We start from the raw sequence: 18,961 nt of genomic DNA, 5'->3' as shown, positions 1-18,961 counted from the left end.
GACAGGTTGCTGGTAGCTCACCTGGTAAAGCGGGCGACCCATATAAGGATATATGTGGATAGGACTCGTCCCATCCACAGCAGCCCAGGGTTGCTGCACATTATTGTTTAAACATTGCAACAGACATTCAAAGCTCTTTTCAAAAAACCTTCATAGAAGCTTTCAATGTAAAAAAAGAAACTGACATTCTGTACCTCCCCTACCATTATGATAGAAAGCCGTTTTAAATGGATGCTTGTTCTGACCTTGAAGTTGGCGTGTGTAGCTTTGAGGACATCGTAGAGCTTGAGGTAGGTTGGCAGGTGGTAGAAGTTTCCGAGGGTGGTAGATTTGTTGACGGCGGTTGACCCCGTACCGTCTGCTGGCCTGCCTGCTCAAAACCAAAGCACACAACAAACTTGTTAAATATTCACAGACACCTCAGAGAGATGATCTGTACCTGTGCTGGTGCATGTTCAGGTGAGCATGTACCTGTGTTGATCTCAATGCTTTTCTTTGGGCTCATAGGGGCAGCACTGGGCTCAGCAGCATCCTTCTCCTTGCCTTTTCTCCGGATGGGACTGAGGGAGGGGGTGTTACTCAGGGAAGGGAGGGTGGCCTAAAAAGAAGGAAACAGAGTACAAAAGGTGAACTCAATACAATACTTCCTGCGCATGCAACTGTGTCATAAGCAGATAAAAGCCAATCCAACCAAACAACAAATACTGTGAACAGTTACCTTCACTGCTGTTCCAGGTGGTGTGTCATCCAGCACATGGGCACAGATGTTGAGGATCTTCAGTAGGTGAGAGAAGAGCTGCTCCACCATGGCCACCAGGGAGCGCTCCGACAGCCCTGCCCAGGGTTCCTCCATCTTATTTGGGCCGCCACTAGTGTTGGTGCCGCCACTGCTGCCTTCTTCCTCTCCAGCCCAGGGGTTACGCATGCATTTAGGCGCCACAGCTGGAACATGATTAAAGGGACTTGTTCATCAAGTTGCTGCTTTTGCCTCAAAGTTTTGTTTGAGGGAGGTGTGTTTGAAAGATTAGGGCTGAAATGATTCCTCGAGAAATTCAAGTAACTCGATCACTAAAATATTAGCTTAAATCAATTCCCCTTTCTTTGAATCAAAGAATGTTACAAACCAATTAGTAGTTTATTTTAAGAGAACAGTCATATTAACTCTTTTATATATTTGCTCTTTATAAAAAAGGAAAGTTATTTTTATCACATTGCTCGAACAAACAATGGAATAATTGGTAGAATTATTTTAATAAAAAGCAGTTTCTGTAATAGATTAATTCACTGATATGCACAATGCAGAGCATTTCTTCATCCTTCATTTGTTAACTTTTCTAACAACTAGGGAATTGATTGTGTTTAAAAGAAAAGGCACAGGCAACACAACACCCTGCTTGTTTAGCACTTTGTGTGTGTATAAAGATGTATGGAACCATCGCTCAGGGAAACCAACTCCTTTACAGACCCTGTCGTAAGGAACCAGCCTCACTCTGTGTGGCGTCGCACCAGTTGCAGCACACTGCTCAGTGTTGGAACCATAAAGACTGCCACACACACAAATTCAAGTAACTCGATCACTAAAATATTAGCTTAAATCAATTCCCCTTTCTTTGAATCAAAGAATGTTACATGGCACTTAAACTAAATAGTTTTTACAGAAAATATTATTGTACGCATTTTAAACAACAGTCATATTTTCTCTTTTGTATATTTATATTTGCTCTTTATAAAAAAGGCACGTTATTTTTATCACATTGCTCGAACAAACGATGAAATAATTGGTAGAATACTTGATTTATCCGTAGTGCAAATACATTATAAAGTTCATGAACAGGATGGTCATGTGAAATGTATTACCCACCAGCGAGCAGATTGCCAGAAAGCAAAAGTGCATCCTGGTGCGAAGAGAGATCCAGTGGAAACCAGGCGGAGGAGAGTAAAGAGAGGACCATGTTGGCCATTCCTACTGTCAGAGTCCTCCGCTCAGTGTCTGGTGCAGATGAGGAGGTGGCTGAAGAGGCTGGAGCACTGCTGGGCTGCGACACACTGCAGAGCAGGGAGACAGAAGATCATCAGGTGAGTATTGAGAAAGAGGAAATGAAAAGAAGAGCAGGATGAATTCACCAGAGAGAAGGTGCACAGACCTGAGGGCCCTGCCTCTGCTGCGGTTCAGACTAGAGCGAGAAGAAAAGCTGCTACTGGAGCTAACATAGCCGCAGTGCCAGCCTGTACTCCAAGTGCATACTGGGAAATGTACAGCCAGGAGGCACAAGGCCTCACAGCAGCCAAACTGCAGAGAAACAGAAAAAAAGGAATGTCATGAAAACAAAACATACACACCAGAAACTTTGAATACAGCAGGTACAAAAAAGGTAAATGTGTGTCTGAACGCTCACAGTGAGGGCTTTGGAGGCAGAGGCGGTGAAAGTGTGGGAGACGGCAGCCACCACTCTGGACAAATTGTTCTCGATTGTGACATCAGACACATTGTTGGACAAGTTGTAGCCTCTGTACGTCCTGGCAGACAGAAAAAAGAGCAGATTGTCGTCTGATTTTTTTCAAGAGCTTAGTAATTCAACTTTTTTATCATTATTATTATTTATTTTTTAAGTCATTTCAAAGCTCTGACAGTATCTACAATACAACATAAAAGCACCATACCATAAAACGAACGTGACCAATGATCTAGAGAATGATTTCTTAGCAATAGGAAGGTCATTGGGAGCCTATGAGCTGTGACACCAAAGGAGTGTGTGTCTGTGTGTGTTCACATACCTTGTGATTGTACTAACTGTGAACTGGGAGGGGGGTTGTGTCTCATGCATCAGCAGCTGCAGGTAGACAGAACTCTGGTCCCGGGCAATCGCCACTACTGGGTCCACTTGACCCTGGTCGCAGTCATAGAACAACCTGGAAACCAGCCTGGTAGAGACAGAGAAACATGTGGGGAGGATTAGAAAGATGGTAATTAGGGGGGAAAACTGATTTAAGAAATTGTAACAAAGAGAAATTCAAAGTGTGCTTGTCTACAGTAAAGTGCAGTATACACGATGTGTATAGACAGTGCAGTATATGAGAAGAGATGGTATACCTGCTGACAGCAGAGGCGGCCACGTGCCGGACTCTGGGGTCATCATCTCCCAACAGTCTGATGACCACATCATTCAGGACTCTTTCCTGCAGCCGCAGCCGCTAGAGAGAGAATAATGTGTTAGGGACCAGTCTCAGCAACTAGAGTTGAAAACGGTTAGTGTACACCGGGCATGCGTTTGTATCTAAAAACATTAACAAAGACTTCATTTCCACAGCAAGACTACAAGGAAGGCAGAATGGAGAACTTACCCCAGTGTAGTGATGATCCCCTTTGTGCAAAGTCTCCGTTTTTCTCTCCAGGAAATTAACTAACCTAAAAGAGGAACGAGGGAATATCTTCAAAAGGAAATCACTGGAAAAAGGGCTCTCACGATATCTTATTTTCTTTTAACAATTATCTCGGCCAAAATAATTCATGATAACGATACTTTGCAATATGTATTGAACATTTAGTTTATTATGAGTCATGTATCTTTTTCAAAAATCTAATTACACTCAAAATACCAGAATAGTAGGGTTGGAGAGTCTAACAAGAACTGTACAAAAAGCCAAATGAAATGATTTAAGATTTTTTACTGGATATTATCATAAGGGTATTATTAACCATGATATCTATATTAAAAAATACCTGTATATCACGCCCCTAACAGTGTTACATTAAAAGTTTAGTTCTGTTGCATTTTTATGTGAAGAAATAAGACATGGTATATACACATTAACAGACATTGTTAATGTGTAGGATATAATGAGTTAGAAAAAGCACTTGTGATAGCAAGATGCCTTCGTAAGTAACTCCAGTAGCTAAAAAAAAGAAAGATCAAAATTGAACCTACCGGAAGTCCATCTCAGCCAGGGTCTCCAAGAGCTCAGTGCGAACAAGCCAATAGGACGAGTCCCTCAGAGCAAGAAGGTTTATCATTAACTGCAGGCCGAGCTCACTCAGGGTGCTGCTGCACACGGTCATGATGCAGTGCTGAGACGCATAAAAAAAGGTCAGAGTCAAACACACGCACGCACAACGCAGATTACTGACACACCTGTATAGATATGTCTTACCCTCACTGCAGAGCAAGCCATCTTGCAGGTGACTGAGGACTCATCTTTAAGAGTTCTCTGGAGCAGAGGCACCAAGTCCACCAGGGACAGAGGGTTACCTGGAGAGCAGGACAGACAGGTGAGAATGCCATCTACACTTTCAACATGTTAGCGCCAACACACCTGTACATATAGACACTAACCTGTTGCACTCTGCACACTGGCCAGCCAGCTGTGTATGTTGTAACGTGTTTTGGTGAGCGCGGCTTGTATGATGGCTGCACAGAGGATGGCTGTGGCCCCTCTGATCTGGGGGTCCCCATGTTCAATGAGGCCCAGCATGTCACTGATATACTGCTGCTCTGCAAGGGGACAGAGAAAGAGAGTGGGGGGTCAAAGACGATGCGGAAGATGCACAAATACAGTCGTCAGTAACTTCTACTACAGCTTTGACCTGTCAAATAGGAAACACAGAGGTGTAAATATCAATGGCTGTATTCCAATTCACTGCTTTAGTTTCAGAGTAGCTAAATGGCAGCCATTGATGACACCTTGTCGAATTCTTCAAACGCTAAGGAAAGGTGCATCAATGATTCCAATGGAGATAATAACACATGTTCAGGTGTCATGCATCATCTCAAAAGGATTGTCTTTCATTTTTTTTATGCCCCTACCTTCTACTGGAGTGCCGTCCAGCGGCTCCATGTAGAGGGAATTAAAGAAGGCTTCAGGATGGAGCGCTGCTGCTGCCCCAATACAGCTGACGGCCAGAGCCTTCACGCTCACTCGCACCTCCTTGTCAGGGGTCAGACCTGGAAAAGAAATTGCAAAGATGATGATGATGATGTGACCAGATAAACAATTGACAACATTATTTTGAGGTTGTGTCTCCAAATCTTGCTCATTGCTATAAAACACAGGTTTTATAATAAGCTTTTAAATAATGAATTAGTTCATTAATATCCCAACAGTTCACACTTATGAACATCTGAAGTGAATCTATTTATTAGGGCTGTCATAGCCAAGTCTAGCATCGATCGATCTAACCAATAAACATAACTATTACATTATTGAAAGTTCATGACACAGTTTAACAGTTGCTCCAACGTGAGCATCTCAGCTAAACTCAGCTAGTTTCAGTTGCATGTATTTAGACTTACTGTACATCTATTTGTAGACAAATGGGATGACTCTTCTTTTTTTAAACACACAGATGCCACATTTTGAGCTGTTTTGAAACATTCACCATTTTTTTGTCCTGTCAGCAGGAAGGAAGCCGCAAGAAGCCGTACACAGTGCACCAGTGGCTCCACCCCCTGGTCTGTATAATGTCCGATTGGGCCTTTTATCCGCGATGGCTGAGGAGCAGGCAGTTATAGTTAGAGACAGACGCATAATCATTTTGCTGACTTTACCTTCCAGTGCACCAAACTGGCATGGATGTTTTTATCTGGGTGAATCGTTACCTTGTTGTCAGGTTCAGGTTCTGCAGGTTCGTCCTTTGGTACGAAGCGGTCCACGCTGCTGTCTGAACCCTGCCGGTTGTGACCTCGGCCTTCGAAGAGATGAGGTTTGCTCAGAGCTGCACACAAACACAAATAGAAATAATCATTAAAGCTTTAAAACAATAGACACAAACTGGTTTTAGTGAAAACCACGTTTCCTGTGTATGCTGCAGTGGGTATTAGATTTTGGGCTTGAAGAAGCCGACACCAAGAACTAAAGTATTCAAGGGAGGGATATATTCACAGGGGTAACTTTTCCCGTTTCAATGTTAGACGCCGTGTATATCCAAATAAAGGACACCAAAAGTTACTTAGGGTCAGCAGGTAGCCTTACAGAGATAATATGAACAAAGGAACATTAGCCTTTATCTTCTCTGTCTCTTCATGTCATCTTAAAAACATGTCAGCAACTAACCCATCTGTCCTTTTCCTTTAACATGACTACAGAAATAGGAAGGAAGCAAACCTAGCTGACATTAGGCTAACTCCTCTTGATGTAGTGTTAGCTAGCGTTTTGCTAAGATTAGCCAACTTAAAATGAGACTACACCGTAATATGTCCGTGAACATTGGGACACCAATGTTATGCGACTTACATAGCATTGTAACCTTCGAACAGACGTAGCATATCCAAGTATAACAATCAAGCTTGCTCAACCGCTATTGGTGCACAGAGCGAAAAGGGGCGGGACTTAGGAATGGGTAATTGTGTCCACAAACATACCCAGTGCTGATTGCAGGAATTGTTCTGGGTGTTCTTCTTGGGCGGAAGGTGCTGCTCCTTCATCTTCTTCATCCTGTAATGTCCCGATCTGCATCCCAGAGTACTGACTCTCACTGCCATCCAGCACCTGATGCACAGACACAAAGCAAACACGTCCAGTGAGGAACAAAGCTCACATTACAGAAACACCAAATTGAACACATTTGAAATGTAACTTCATGCAAAGGAAACCGAAATGGTTCCGACACATTTGTTTTGGAGTTAGATTTGCTGGATTGAGGACAGAGACAGCATAACAAACAACGACTAGAACTGCAAGTCAAACAAACGTTCCCTATTTAAAAGGTCGACTAAATCATGCTTGGGTCACTTCATGTACAGCAAATCAACTACACAAACACACACACACACACACACACACACACACACACACACACACACACACACACACACACACACACACACACACACACACACACACACACACACACACACACACACACACACACACACACACACACACACACACACACACACACACACACACACACACACACACACACACACACACACACACACACACACACACACACACACACACACACACACACGAACTCAATCCACCAGAGGAAGAGCAAGCTTTTGATCCAAACTATTCAACTTTGATTATTTTTACGACAGACTACATGAGGTTCACACATGACATTTTACAGACAACTAGTTTTTCCTAACACTATGTATAAAGTACTCTTAATTAAAACATGTATATAAATAAATGTTTTTCCAGGTCACAGTCTGAAGAACACTTAAAAAAGGAACAGATGGCCTTCATGCTTCTACTTTGAACTCTTCACTGCAAGCCATCAACACGGGACGTTGGGGCTGCTTGTTTTTATAAAGGTCTTTTTAAAGCTTCTCATTTTTGGGAGGGAATCACCGGAAACGAGGAAAAGAAGAAGGGGCAGAATGTTTTGTCAATGACAACAAGAAGGGAAAAGTAGCAATAAGCAGGGTCAATTCTGTGCATGGGTTGTGACGGACAAAGAGAAAGCCAAAAGTTTCCAGACAAGCAAGCCCCTCCCACTCTGTTCAAAGTGTCCAATTGGCTGACCTTGTCACTAGTGCTAGAGGAGGAGGTGGCATAGAAGGAGGAAGAGGAGGAAAAAGAGAAAGAAGACGACGAAGAGGAAGCAGTGTAGACAGAAGAGTCGCTGTCTGTGGCATCGGGACCCTCGGTGGAGGTTGGCGAGGGAGGGGGCGGCTCGATCACCCGCGGCAATGGAATGCGCTGACTGCGACGAAGCGGGGAGAAGGATAAAAGGAGAGGGGGCAAGACCATAGAGGTAGAATAGTTAGAGTGGACAACCTCACACCACAACGTCTCTGAAGGGGAGCAGCCAAACCCAAGTGAAGCGTGTGACATCTCATCCCATGTATTCTAAGGAGCACTATAAAATACTGTATACACACCATTAGATGTGAAAAGATGACTAGGCATGTGGTGTGCATGTTCCTTTATTTACTTATTTATTGTATTAACATGACTGCCAACCAGTTCCCAAATCTTTTAGCAACACTGTACTGCCAGTGGGAAAAGGCCATACCAAGACTAACATACCATCTCTTTGAATGGAGAGTTGTCTGTATTTAAACTTCTGATTATCACTTCCATTTCAGAATATAACCAACGTGGACTATCTGAATTTTTCTGCAGCACCATGCGGTCACAAGAAGTAGCTTTTAACAGCATGAACTGCAGCTAGTGGCTTTCTGTAAGGTGAGAGAATTAGATTTGCAGCAATTGCAACTTTCTTTGTTTTCTTGATTTTTCATAAGCTGCCGATTCTGATTCACGTTCTAAGAACTATAATTGAGAGCATATACAACAACTTTTGTAAGTTTTCTTTTAGGGAAAATTTTAATTAAATTGTGTGTTCATAATAAAAAACAATGAACAATGAGGCCGATCCATTCCGGTGGCCGGTCGATCGCTGCATCTCTAGAAAGAATGATGCTACGATTTGCAGAATGGTTACAAGGTCATGGTAATTTCAAAGTTTATGAAATATGTAGGTAATAGGCCTTAATATGAAAACCACTGATATGGCCCTATAATCGTTAAAAAGATGGAGTGAATATTTTGTCCATTCTACAAATCCTAATTCTATGAAGTGTAGCATCATGCACACGCTGTGTTCTCCAACCAATTTAAATCTCACTGTTATGCCCACACAGTCACACTGACCAGTTCTGCTACGTCTGAAGGGGTGACAGCTGAGTCTGGTCCCTCCGTGGTGGTCTGTGAGGAGTCACTGGGTGGAAGCGAGCGATCGTTAGTGCCCAGCAGAGTCCCTCCTTCTCCTGAGGGCCCTCCCTCCGTCTCAGGTGTGGTGTAGTCAGCCGTCTCCGGAGTGATGTTGGCCCCGCCGCTGGAGCTCCGACTCAGCATTTCCTCCTCGTTGTCATTGGGTGACTCGGGAGTGTCTGATGCAGATGTCCCACCCCCGCCGCCGCCCTGCTCTGACGAGGCACTGAGGTCCACAGATTCGCCAGGCTGCAGGGTATGCTGGGAGGAGCGCGGCTGCTCGGTGATGATGTCCACCTGGGCCGCGGAGGAGCCGTCTGCACCAACGACGGACGCTGAAGGAAAGACACACAAAGTATATTCTTTACTGCTGCATGACGTTTACCATCTAGTTTGAAAACTGAAGCTGCCAAATACTTTACATTCTGCGTCCTGGTAGGTGCATCTCACCTGTGAAGGCACCAGTGGTGACCTCTGTCCTTTCAGCGTCATCCTCCAAGCCATCCTCCTCCCCAGAGAGCATTTTACCTGGAAACAACAGGTTTAGTGTAAACACAACATCACACTAGGGAAAAAGACTAAAACCTGGGTGGTGCAAATTTACTTTTAACTGAGAGCATTAAAAACAACAAGCTCTGCTTCAGATTTTCTTGGGTATATACACATAAAGAAAAGAGACATTATGTGCTTCAATAACAATTAGGGCTGTCGAATTAACGCGTTAATTTCGATTAATTAATCACAGAACAAATAACGCGGTAAAAATATTAACGAAAATTAATCGCGCTCCTAGATTCCCCTGACTTTTGGTCCGACAGCACGGAGCTCTGACAGCACCCGTCCCCGGCGCCCGTCCCCTCCATTGCACGGAGCTCAGACAGCAAATATTGTTATATGCGATTAATCGAGATTAATTAATCACAAAGCTTGTAATTAATTTGATTTTTTTTTTTTTTTTTTATATATATATATATATATATATATATATATATATATATATATATATATATATATATATATATATATATATATATATATATATATATATATATATATATATATATATATATATATATATATATATATATATATATATATATATATATATATATATATATATATATATATATATATATATCTATATATATATATATATATATATATATATATATATATATATAAAATCGCTTGACAGCCTTAATAACAATAGTTTGAGAATTTAGAGGACAATCAACCACCATAGGTGTCTCAGTCAGCGGTAAATTTGCCAAAATCCCTGACTGAAACATCAGTCAAAGGGTAGAGGTGGGTAGAGGAGATAAATAAACTAGTCACCTCTCGGTTTCCTAAGAAGGAGTGGGCTGCAGGAAGACCCTCCCCCCGCTGCAAACGGCAGGAACAGGAAGTAGAAACAGGAGGCAAGGAAGAAAAAAGCAGCAAAAGCTCAGAAGGAGTCATAGGAAACAGAACGATTAGTTACAGACGACAGGGAAAGAGTTAGCAAGCAAATAAAAAAGGCAGACAGCATAGACCAAAGAGGAAACTAGAGTAGAGAAACAACACAATTTGGTGGACTAATTACCTGGCAAAGTGTGAGTCAGTAAGTGTTAATGAATTAAAAGCTACCTGAAGCAGAAACACTTGCGTCCCAAGTACCAAGCGATTATGAAGAGCCCACATTACATCTTACAAAAGCTTTATGAAGACAATCCCGACTGATGTATTTACCAATGAGCTCGAGGATGCTGCCGGAGCGTGCACGGCTCTCCGTGTCCTGGCGGAACACAGTGCCGTGCAGGATGCTGCCCGCAGTGATGAGCATGTGCAGAAGCTCTGGCGGAGGAGTCCTGAACATCTGCTGCAGGAGCTCAAGAGACGCTGTGACCACATTGTGATCCCAGTGCTGTGTGTAGTGTAAGGTCAGCTCGTACACCTTCAGACACACAAATGTAAAATTTAGTCAAAACTCTATAATTGACATAAAAACCGACCACACATTTACCATCTTCTCTCTACCTGTAGCAGCTGCTCAGGTGTCGGCTGGACATCAGCCTCCTTCCTCATGACTCCAAAGCTTCCTTTGAGGCTGGAGGTGTTGACTTGCTGCTGCAGCAGAGGCATCAGGTAGCGAAGGGTTAACAGCACTCCCAGAATTAGGTGGGTGGGGTGCTCCTCGTCCACTGGAACCAGCAGACCTAGAAAATGACAGAATGTCAGGGAGGTGTGCGTTTACTTGTCCTATTTGAATGTCTGGAGAGATTTAATGGTGCATGCTGGAGTATGTGTGTGTGTGTGTGTGTGTGTGTGTGTGTGTGTGGACCTACCCAGCAGCACATTAAGAAGCCAGGTGTAGAAGTAGCTGGTGCGTCTGGAGTGTTGGCACACACTGACTGCTGAGCTGGCTGCTGTCCGCCTGATGGTGGGGGAGCTGGACTTCAAGTTGGCCACAAATGACTTTAGCAGCACCTGAGACGAAAATGAAACCAAGCTTTCAGGATTCACAGATATGCATGTCTTCCATGTTTCCCCCTTTAATTGTGGGGTTTCTTTTAAGAAGTTTTTCCTTGTGCGATGCGAGGGTCTAAGGACAGAGGGTGTCGTATCCTGTACAGTCTGTAAAGCACACTGAGACAAATGTGTCATTTGTGATATTGGGCTCTATAAATACATTTGATTTGATGTCAATGTTCAAGTTCTTCATTATTATATGTACAACAATTAAAGAGTAGCAGTCGTTGGCAATGGAAATCTTTCCCAAAAATTCTCATTAAATATGCAATTTTTAAATCACAAAGTAAAAGCTAAATATGTATGCATAATGAGCAGTAATAAATAAATGTATATACACTTGTAAAACAGTAAGTTAAGTATATAAAAAAGGTAACGTGACAGTATAATGTTCCTGTGTAAGTGGCGTATTGTTACTTTTATTTAGTCATATTTTTTGTGATTTATTGAATGAGTTTTTATTTAGTTTTAGTTTTTTAATTATTGTGATTTTTGACAATGCTGGAAGGGAGCAAGCCTTCAAATTGTAATGTTTATGGAGCCATGATGGGAAATAAAAACGTTTGTACATGGAACCTCTCTTCAGCTTGTTTTAATAATGACCTTCAGGTAAACTAACGCAAGCTTATTTTTGATCGTTGGGAGAACAGAAGAAACACAAAACATGTGGATACCTTTATCTCGCCATCATTGGCGAAGTGTCCCAAGGCGGACATGATCTTGGGCATTGCGGCAGCCAGAGTCTCCTGTACGGTCTCCTCCTGCCGCTTGGTGATTCGGGAGAGGCATGGCAACAGGTTGACAAGGTAGGGTCTGGACCACATGGAGGGAGGGATAAGAATGCAAACAGAACAAAAAAAGCATTTAAAACTACTGCTGCTGCTACTACTACTACTACTACTACTGCTATTACTCCTGCTACTACTACTGCTACTACATATGATTGTTAGGTGAATGAAGTAAAAAGCCATTTTCAGGAATTGTGTGTGTATACCTGCATTTCTGTGGTCTGATGAGGTGAGCAAGCTCAGCAAACCTCCACAAAGCTGCCCTCAGACTCCGAGAGGCACCGTTCTACAGAGAACACTCATTAACATCAACACATAAGTGTTTTCATTTTCACACTTTACATGAAACAAAGGTCAAGCCAAAAAAAGTACAACACACACACACACACACACACACACACACACACACACACACACCTTTTTAATTTCTTTGTACAGCTCCAGCTGCAGTCTAGGCAGGTTGGAGTCCATCAGCGCCTGAAAATAAACATAGAAAATCATCATTATAGTAGTTGTTTATTTTAAACCAGTTTTTATTTTTGAAATCAGCCATGTTGCCCAGGATGGTTTGATAATTATACACATCATCTTTTAGTGTTTTTAAATGGATTGATAAGGTGATAGCACATCTGAACACATCACACAAACCCAAATCAAGGCTCATTCTCCTGTAAATGCACAGAAAATTAAATAATGATCTACCCATTGTCCTATTATTGAAGAAACAATGAAGGACAATGTTGAAAAGGAGAGAGAAGAGAGTGGTAGGCGTCCTGCTCACTTTGATGATTTTGTTGAGGCACTCATCGGCTACCATCCGGACGTCTGATTCGCTGTCATCACTGCAGAGCAGGAACATCTCCATGGCGATGCCCAGCAGTTTCTGAAACTCTGGAGACGTTCTGCTCCCAGGACCATAGGGTGGAAAAGTGAGCCAAATGTCATTACGCACATACATATTCAACCTTTGTATACGTCAATAAGACTATACTGAACTGTTCACACATTAAACAATGTCATACGCTCTCAATGCAACCCAACTCAACTGTTAAACCTACATTTAATTGAATTAAAAAAAGTTAAATCAGCAAGGCCTACCTCAGAGACTGAGCCACGATGTTTTCACATATTGTCAGGCAGTGGGTGACCCTGTCCTTCTTTGTGGTAGCCTGTTCTTTTTTCCTGTAAAAGAAGAAAGATAGGGGGGTTGGGAAGGGACAAAAAACCAGATGCAGCAAAAGACAAGGAAATATCAAGTCAGAGAGAGAGAGAGAGAGAGAGAGAGAGAGAGAGAGAGAGAGAGAGAGAGAGAGAGAGAGAGAGAGAGAGAGAGAGAGAGAGAAAGAACAATTGGGTTCAAGATCTAATCCTATCCAGGATAATAGCTTTCAGTTGTTATATGGACTAGATGTTTATACTAATTCGATACAATAAAAGCATGATTTATAATAAATCAACCACAGTAGTATATTACCTTAATAAATAAGTGATACTGTATACTAAACAAAAAGGACAAGCAATCCATACTAGAAATTGAAAATAGACATTTTTTGAGACCTATGGACCTGCAGATGAGCCCAATGACTTTGTTGGTGCTGATGCTAAAATTTGACAAATTTCCTTGAAATGATTGACTGGCTGAATAATAGATTTGAAAAGGTGGGGAATATAGTACTGTCTTTACTGAAGGTGTTTGGCATGTGTTCACTGAATTAAAACGCTTGGTTCCTAGTGCAGGGGCTAAACAAGAGCAAGACATGCGGCCATACAGCACCTTTTGCTGTATTGATCAGGATAGGGAGAGATAGTGTGACGTCAGTCCATTGGGCTGCCATATTAATGCGCCAGGTCATTGATAAAAGTAGTTAGGATATGCACCCTTCTGTGCAAATAATTTCACAATGTTACATGCACAATTTAAACGTTGCTTTCCAAACGGAATTGTTCTTCCGAGATCAACTTATTAAGCAGACCCTGAGCCTTAAATTGCCCCTGTCCTGATCCCTTTAGCAGGTGCGTGGGCATCAATTAGCGGACGCCCTATATGTTCGCTATCAATCAGCTAGTCTGACCCGAGAAATCTAAAAGCTGACACTCAAATAATGTCAATATCAGGCAACAAAAGCACTGCTGCACTTTCTGACAACAAGTAGATCTAAAACAGAAGAGATGTTTAAATAACAGCTTAGACTCTGGTTCCTGGTTTGCATGTTAGCGTAACTGGCTTCAAGCTAGCTATTGGACCTGAGAGGCAACAAACGTTAGCTCGCAAGATAAACTACCTGTGTAGCTGTTAGCTTGCTATGCAGTCACCGTAAGACAGAAATCTACTTACTGTCTCTGGACAAGCTCCTCAGCAGTTGGTGGTCCCTGTTGTTGCTGGAATGACTTCAGAGACTCAAATGCCTTCATCAATTTCTCCATGGTGGCCATTTTAGTAATCAACAGTATCAAGCTAGCTAGGTTAGCTAATATTTACTATGTGAGCTAACTAGCTAGAACAGTGGGGACAAGTTAGCGCACGGAGAGAGCAAGCGGTGCGTAGTGCGACGAGAGTGCTAACACTGCTCGCGACAACTACCACCGGCTCTCTGCCTTCTCTAGGTGCAAGATATATCTTATTCCTTAACAATATCAATCCTAAATGCACAAAACGCTGGTCGATAATAAGCCATATTTGATGCAGCGCTGCGTTCACCCGACAAACCACACCAGGAAGTGGCATATGTGAGTTTGACAGAACGGGGAGGTGTGTAACGTCAGCGGCCAATCAGATCGTGGTTTCATCTTGAGTGACTTGAAAAAGAACCAATAAGTGACGATGGTTTTTTTCTTTTGTTGTTATTGTTGCTGTCACGGGACCACTGTAATCCAGATTGTGTAAAAGCATATTTGAACACCACCAATACTGTAGCTGTGGCTTTTATCCGTTCGCCAAGAATGATGAGTGGGAGGTGCGACGGAGGGGAGGCTAAGTGAGTTTCCCGAGAATCAAATCAAGGAGGAAAACTAGTTTATCTGGCTCTGAACAATAATACTGTAGTTTATTATACCCACCCCTGATTTATTATAGGACGATTTGGAGGAAAGAAAAAAAAAAGAATATAACTTTAATCAGAAATTACTTCCATGTAATGGGTGAAGAAAGTTGTAGTGAGATTTTTAATAACGTCTTAACTGCAGCAAATAACAATGCCACCAGTGCGGATATTGTGGCTTGCAATAACATGGGTATTAGCAGTGTTACGCTATTTTAATTTCCTTCCAACTACGGCCATTTATTCACAACACACAAGTTAATACATGACACAAATAAGTCAAGACACAAGTATTTTTTATACAAATGGCAGTGTATTATTTCATAATTACAAATGTCCGATATGGTACAACAACCAGTGATACAACTTGTACAAGAATTAACAATGACTGCAGTGGTTGAACGACATGACTGTACAGATACAAAAAAGAAGAAAAATCAAGAAGTCCCAGGCCCCGCTTGAATACCAATAATGCATTTTGTCATTCCTCCCTTCCTTAAAAATATCACTTATCTGAAATATCTGGACATAAGAGTGTGAAACCCTGGAGAACCTCCAGGCATATATCGGTGGTTATCCCAAAACTAGACTCAAGTGACATCAAGGAACAGAGGATCTCTCACTGCTAAACGTTGCTGGTGAGTACCATCCCAGTTTTTGTTTTTTTTGAGGGGGGTGGGGTGGAGACTCACCATCACCGCCTTGGAGGAAGGCAGGAGAGAAGGAATGCATGTTATGCCTTCAAACAGGGCCAACTCAGCTGGTCACCTTGCCATTTATAAAGTTGTCCTCAGATACCAGTGAGATATGTTGGCACTAGAAGGTCATCATTTACATATACAAGGAACCTGAAGTATTACAAACCGATACATGCTTGAGTAATAAAACATTTGTATTTTTTTTTTCTTTTCTTTTTAAAACAGGCATTACAATGCACTTAGTGCGGACATTCAAAACTGTTGAGCTGTTTAAAGTTCCTTTATGTGAAGGAATTTCTCTCAGAATGGACGGAATGATAGAGAGGTTGAAAAAAGGCGAGATGTCAAAACTTAACTTGGTAAATTGGCACATACAATAAAGGCCGTCAGTCTTTCTTCAGCAATTTCATCAGAGAACAAGACAAGTTTCATTTACTTAATGTTGCTTTTGGTATCATTGGCAAAAATGTTCAAGACACTTCCTATAGTCATTGTCAAAACACACCATAGTGCAATGAAACTAAACAGAATTTCTTTACTGCAATATGGATGTTATAAGAGTAAAGTTCATACAATGACAGAGGCATGGGTGGCAAACACAGTTTAGTTTTCCTGTGAGTGAGTAAATGTGTGTTAGAGCTTAGTTACATGTTAGAAATACATCATTTACAAGGTTTTTTGAGGCTAAAGAGCTAAAAGGCTAAAATCTACATAGGCAAGAGAAATCAGCTTCAAAATGTGCCTGAGAGCAACAAAAAATAACAGACACTCAGAAAAAAGTGACAACAAGCCAGCAACAGATGCACGCATTCAATTCCTGAATTTTGATAATGGAATGTGCAACAGGGGACAATTTCTTTTTTTTATAACAAGCCAACTCTCCAAATTAATGATAGTTAACCAGATGGGTAATTATATGCGTACCATTTTAAATGTAAGCGGTCTTGAATGGTTTGAAATTCAAATGAGTGACATTCAAGTCCCTACATGATTTTTAACTATTGTATTGTTGTACTTCCAATGCATTAGAACACACACGCACACACACACACACACACACACACACACACACACACGCACACACACACACACACACACACAGGGTATTCACAGCATTAATAAACAGGTGGTGTGGGGAGTAAACAGCAACTGCCTCAAAAGCAAAATGGCTTCAAATGCCTCTGAAATTCCAATGAGAGCAGACAACTAGATCATGCTGGTAAAAGTAAAGAAAATGAATTTGTTCATGATTAGTTAACTTGGAAGGAAACACTTCTTATATGATGAAACAAAAGCACACAACAACTGTGGTACTGCAAGTGTTCCTGTACACAGATGATGGTAACTGCAGGCGGGACAATAATCAACAGTATTCTCCTGTTCCTCCCCGTCTACACACATACAAGCAACTGTCTCGAGTCATTCCAATGATGGAACAACATACACGATTTCAAATGGTGGGCGCTATCACGATTAAGAAATGTTATCTTCATTTAGTACAAACACAGCTAAAGCCACAGGGTCTAACTGGAGGTCTACTAGCGGGATATGTGGCTGACAGGCATCACGCCATCTATGATCAACAGGCACAGAAGCCAAAGCAGGCTGCATCTTGAATCAGCACAGAGGATAATAGCTGCTGACAGCTGAATCAATGGAAGTTAGTTTAATACAACAGCGATTTGTTATCTAGATGAAGCCCTCGTCAGCTGCAGGTCAGATTTCGAATACAGTGCCGCCATCATCATCATCATCATCATCATCATCATCAGTCTCTATGTTCCAACCCATTCTCCAGTCAACCCGTCCTAGGCTTTCTGGAACACTGAGAAATATGTGTGGGAAATTACTAGGAAATTTCAAGGGAAAGGGTTTCGACTCAGCACATGAAAACGGTTTATAATAACCGGACACGTCAGGAAAAACTAAGCCAGGTAGTACAACAAAAGAAGCAGAAAAAAGTATGCGGAATAAAGATTAAAAAATAAGTTCTGCCTGAGTGAATAATGTAACAGACATTTACTTGCGACTGCGCTCCCGAAGGAAACACAGTCTGGCATCTAAAATTAACGATCTGAGCCTTTTGCCGCTCATGAGAGATTTTTGGAGGTTCAGGGATAATTATTATCAGGCCTTGTATATTCCGAAAAAAGAGCCTCCTTAAAATATACTAATTGTTTGCTCATGCTGACTAAAGGATTGTCAGACATAAATCCATGCCATCTCTGCCAGAAGTTAGTTGGTACAGGCACCTAGAAGATGGTTTACTACACACGCCGTACAGTGCAGTGAAACCTGCCTGACTGGGCTGAGGGAAAGATGTAGGTTTTTACTTCCAAGCCAAACCAAAGATGCAGGTGGAGATCTGGGAAATAGCATTAACACGGCATTGCTAGACTGGATCAATTTCCCTCTGTGTCATTTGGATCTATGCCCTTCGTTCAGATCTAACCTGAACCTTGAAGGGTGCAGAGGCTGAGGGTTAGTTTGGGAATCGATGTGCTAACAACACATCACGTTGGCCAAATCAATGACAAACATACAGCACATGTAAAAACAAAAAGGACTTATGCTACATTGAGAAAAAAAAAAGAAAAAGAACTTACTGTTACTATACTTCTTTAAAAATAAAAAAACTCCCCAATACACATTATCCATACTCATTCCAAAAGAAAATAAAAAGGAAAAAAAACGTAATGTATGCATTCAAGTGGTACTTTTATGGCTTTTTGTACAATACAACCTTTAGTGAAAATATACATCTAGACATAAATTCAAGTACAAATGTACAAAATCTTTAAACTCATACTTTTTTCTTTAATTATAATACACTTTTAATACAGCTCATAAATACAGGTCAACATTCACTGAGTTCCTAAGATTTGCGCTCGGTTGGAGTTTGTGGTGAAGTTCAGCGGCGAGGAGGCGAGTGGAGGGAGTGGTTTAAAGTCGCGAGGGCTCTTCAATCTCGTCGTCACTGTAACCGCTCTTAAAACAGACCTGGGAAGAACCAGAAGCGAGGATATATCACCAACATTAGCAACTTTCATCACTACGCCATCTCTCATGTGCGTGATGAGGTCACATTCTCCTGGAAACGCCGACCTCGACTCAACCACATGACTTTATTAACCATCGTTTCTGTAGTTAGAAGATAACAGCTGAAGCAAGGGCATAGGTTTGGTAGCAAATAACACATTGTGATGATATTAATCTTCCAGTTTCATTGATTGAGACCCTGTGAAGTTATTTTTGCATTTAACTACAA

At 41.7% G+C, this 18,961-nt stretch overlaps 2 protein-coding genes and 1 non-coding gene across 12 annotated transcripts in view; all 3 read right to left on the bottom strand.

Annotated features, from left to right (window-relative positions):
- Positions 1-14,658, bottom strand: part of htt (huntingtin) — a 36,283-nt gene extending 21,625 nt beyond the window's left edge. For 4 of the 9 annotated variants that reach the window (XM_029452575.1, XM_029453036.1, XM_029452642.1 and 1 more), the window contains exons 1-28: positions 14,293-14,658; positions 13,056-13,139; positions 12,739-12,871; positions 12,375-12,434; positions 12,164-12,243; positions 11,844-11,982; positions 10,986-11,127; positions 10,678-10,856; positions 10,390-10,594; positions 9,997-10,044; positions 9,112-9,189; positions 8,602-8,996; positions 6,357-6,483; positions 5,595-5,710; positions 5,375-5,486; positions 4,803-4,940; positions 4,332-4,490; positions 4,150-4,247; positions 3,927-4,066; positions 3,343-3,406; positions 3,092-3,192; positions 2,776-2,922; positions 2,397-2,517; positions 2,145-2,290; positions 1,862-2,046; positions 719-942; positions 472-598; positions 246-370 (exon numbers count right to left, since the gene is read on the bottom strand). In XM_029452575.1, coding sequence (XP_029308435.1) covers positions 246-370; positions 472-598; positions 719-942; positions 1,862-2,046; positions 2,145-2,290; positions 2,397-2,517; positions 2,776-2,922; positions 3,092-3,192; positions 3,343-3,406; positions 3,927-4,066; positions 4,150-4,247; positions 4,332-4,490; positions 4,803-4,940; positions 5,375-5,486; positions 5,595-5,710; positions 6,357-6,483; positions 8,602-8,996; positions 9,112-9,189; positions 9,997-10,044; positions 10,390-10,594; positions 10,678-10,856; positions 10,986-11,127; positions 11,844-11,982; positions 12,164-12,243; positions 12,375-12,434; positions 12,739-12,871; positions 13,056-13,139; positions 14,293-14,390 — 3,771 coding nt within the window. In that variant the 5' untranslated portion in view covers positions 14,391-14,658. The remainder of the gene's footprint in view (positions 1-245; positions 371-471; positions 599-718; positions 943-1,861; positions 2,047-2,144; positions 2,291-2,396; positions 2,518-2,775; positions 2,923-3,091; positions 3,193-3,342; positions 3,407-3,926; positions 4,067-4,149; positions 4,248-4,331; positions 4,491-4,802; positions 4,941-5,374; positions 5,487-5,594; positions 5,711-6,356; positions 6,484-8,601; positions 8,997-9,111; positions 9,190-9,996; positions 10,045-10,389; positions 10,595-10,677; positions 10,857-10,985; positions 11,128-11,843; positions 11,983-12,163; positions 12,244-12,374; positions 12,435-12,738; positions 12,872-13,055; positions 13,140-14,292) is intronic. The other 5 variants (XM_029452796.1, XM_029453182.1, XM_029452715.1 and 2 more) reach the window with 4 other exon arrangements.
- Positions 1,422-1,551, bottom strand: LOC115016220 (small Cajal body-specific RNA 14). The gene has a single exon (XR_003833093.1).
- Positions 14,659-15,274: 616 nt separating the features above from the next.
- The window catches only part of grk4 (G protein-coupled receptor kinase 4), a 42,166-nt gene continuing 38,479 nt past the window's right edge, over positions 15,275-18,961 (bottom strand). For both annotated transcript variants that reach the window (XM_029451063.1, XM_029450981.1), the window contains exon 16: positions 15,275-18,693. Coding sequence is in view for 1 of the 2 variants with exons in the window: in XM_029450981.1 (XP_029306841.1) it covers positions 18,637-18,693 (57 nt within the window). In the remaining variant the exon portion in view is untranslated. The remainder of the gene's footprint in view (positions 18,694-18,961) is intronic.

The sequence above is a fragment of the Cottoperca gobio genome, chromosome 1, assembly GCF_900634415.1.
Source record: "Cottoperca gobio chromosome 1, fCotGob3.1, whole genome shotgun sequence".
Taxonomy (NCBI): Eukaryota; Metazoa; Chordata; class Actinopteri; order Perciformes; family Bovichtidae; genus Cottoperca; species Cottoperca gobio.
This window is presented reverse-complemented; position numbering and strand designations above follow the sequence as displayed.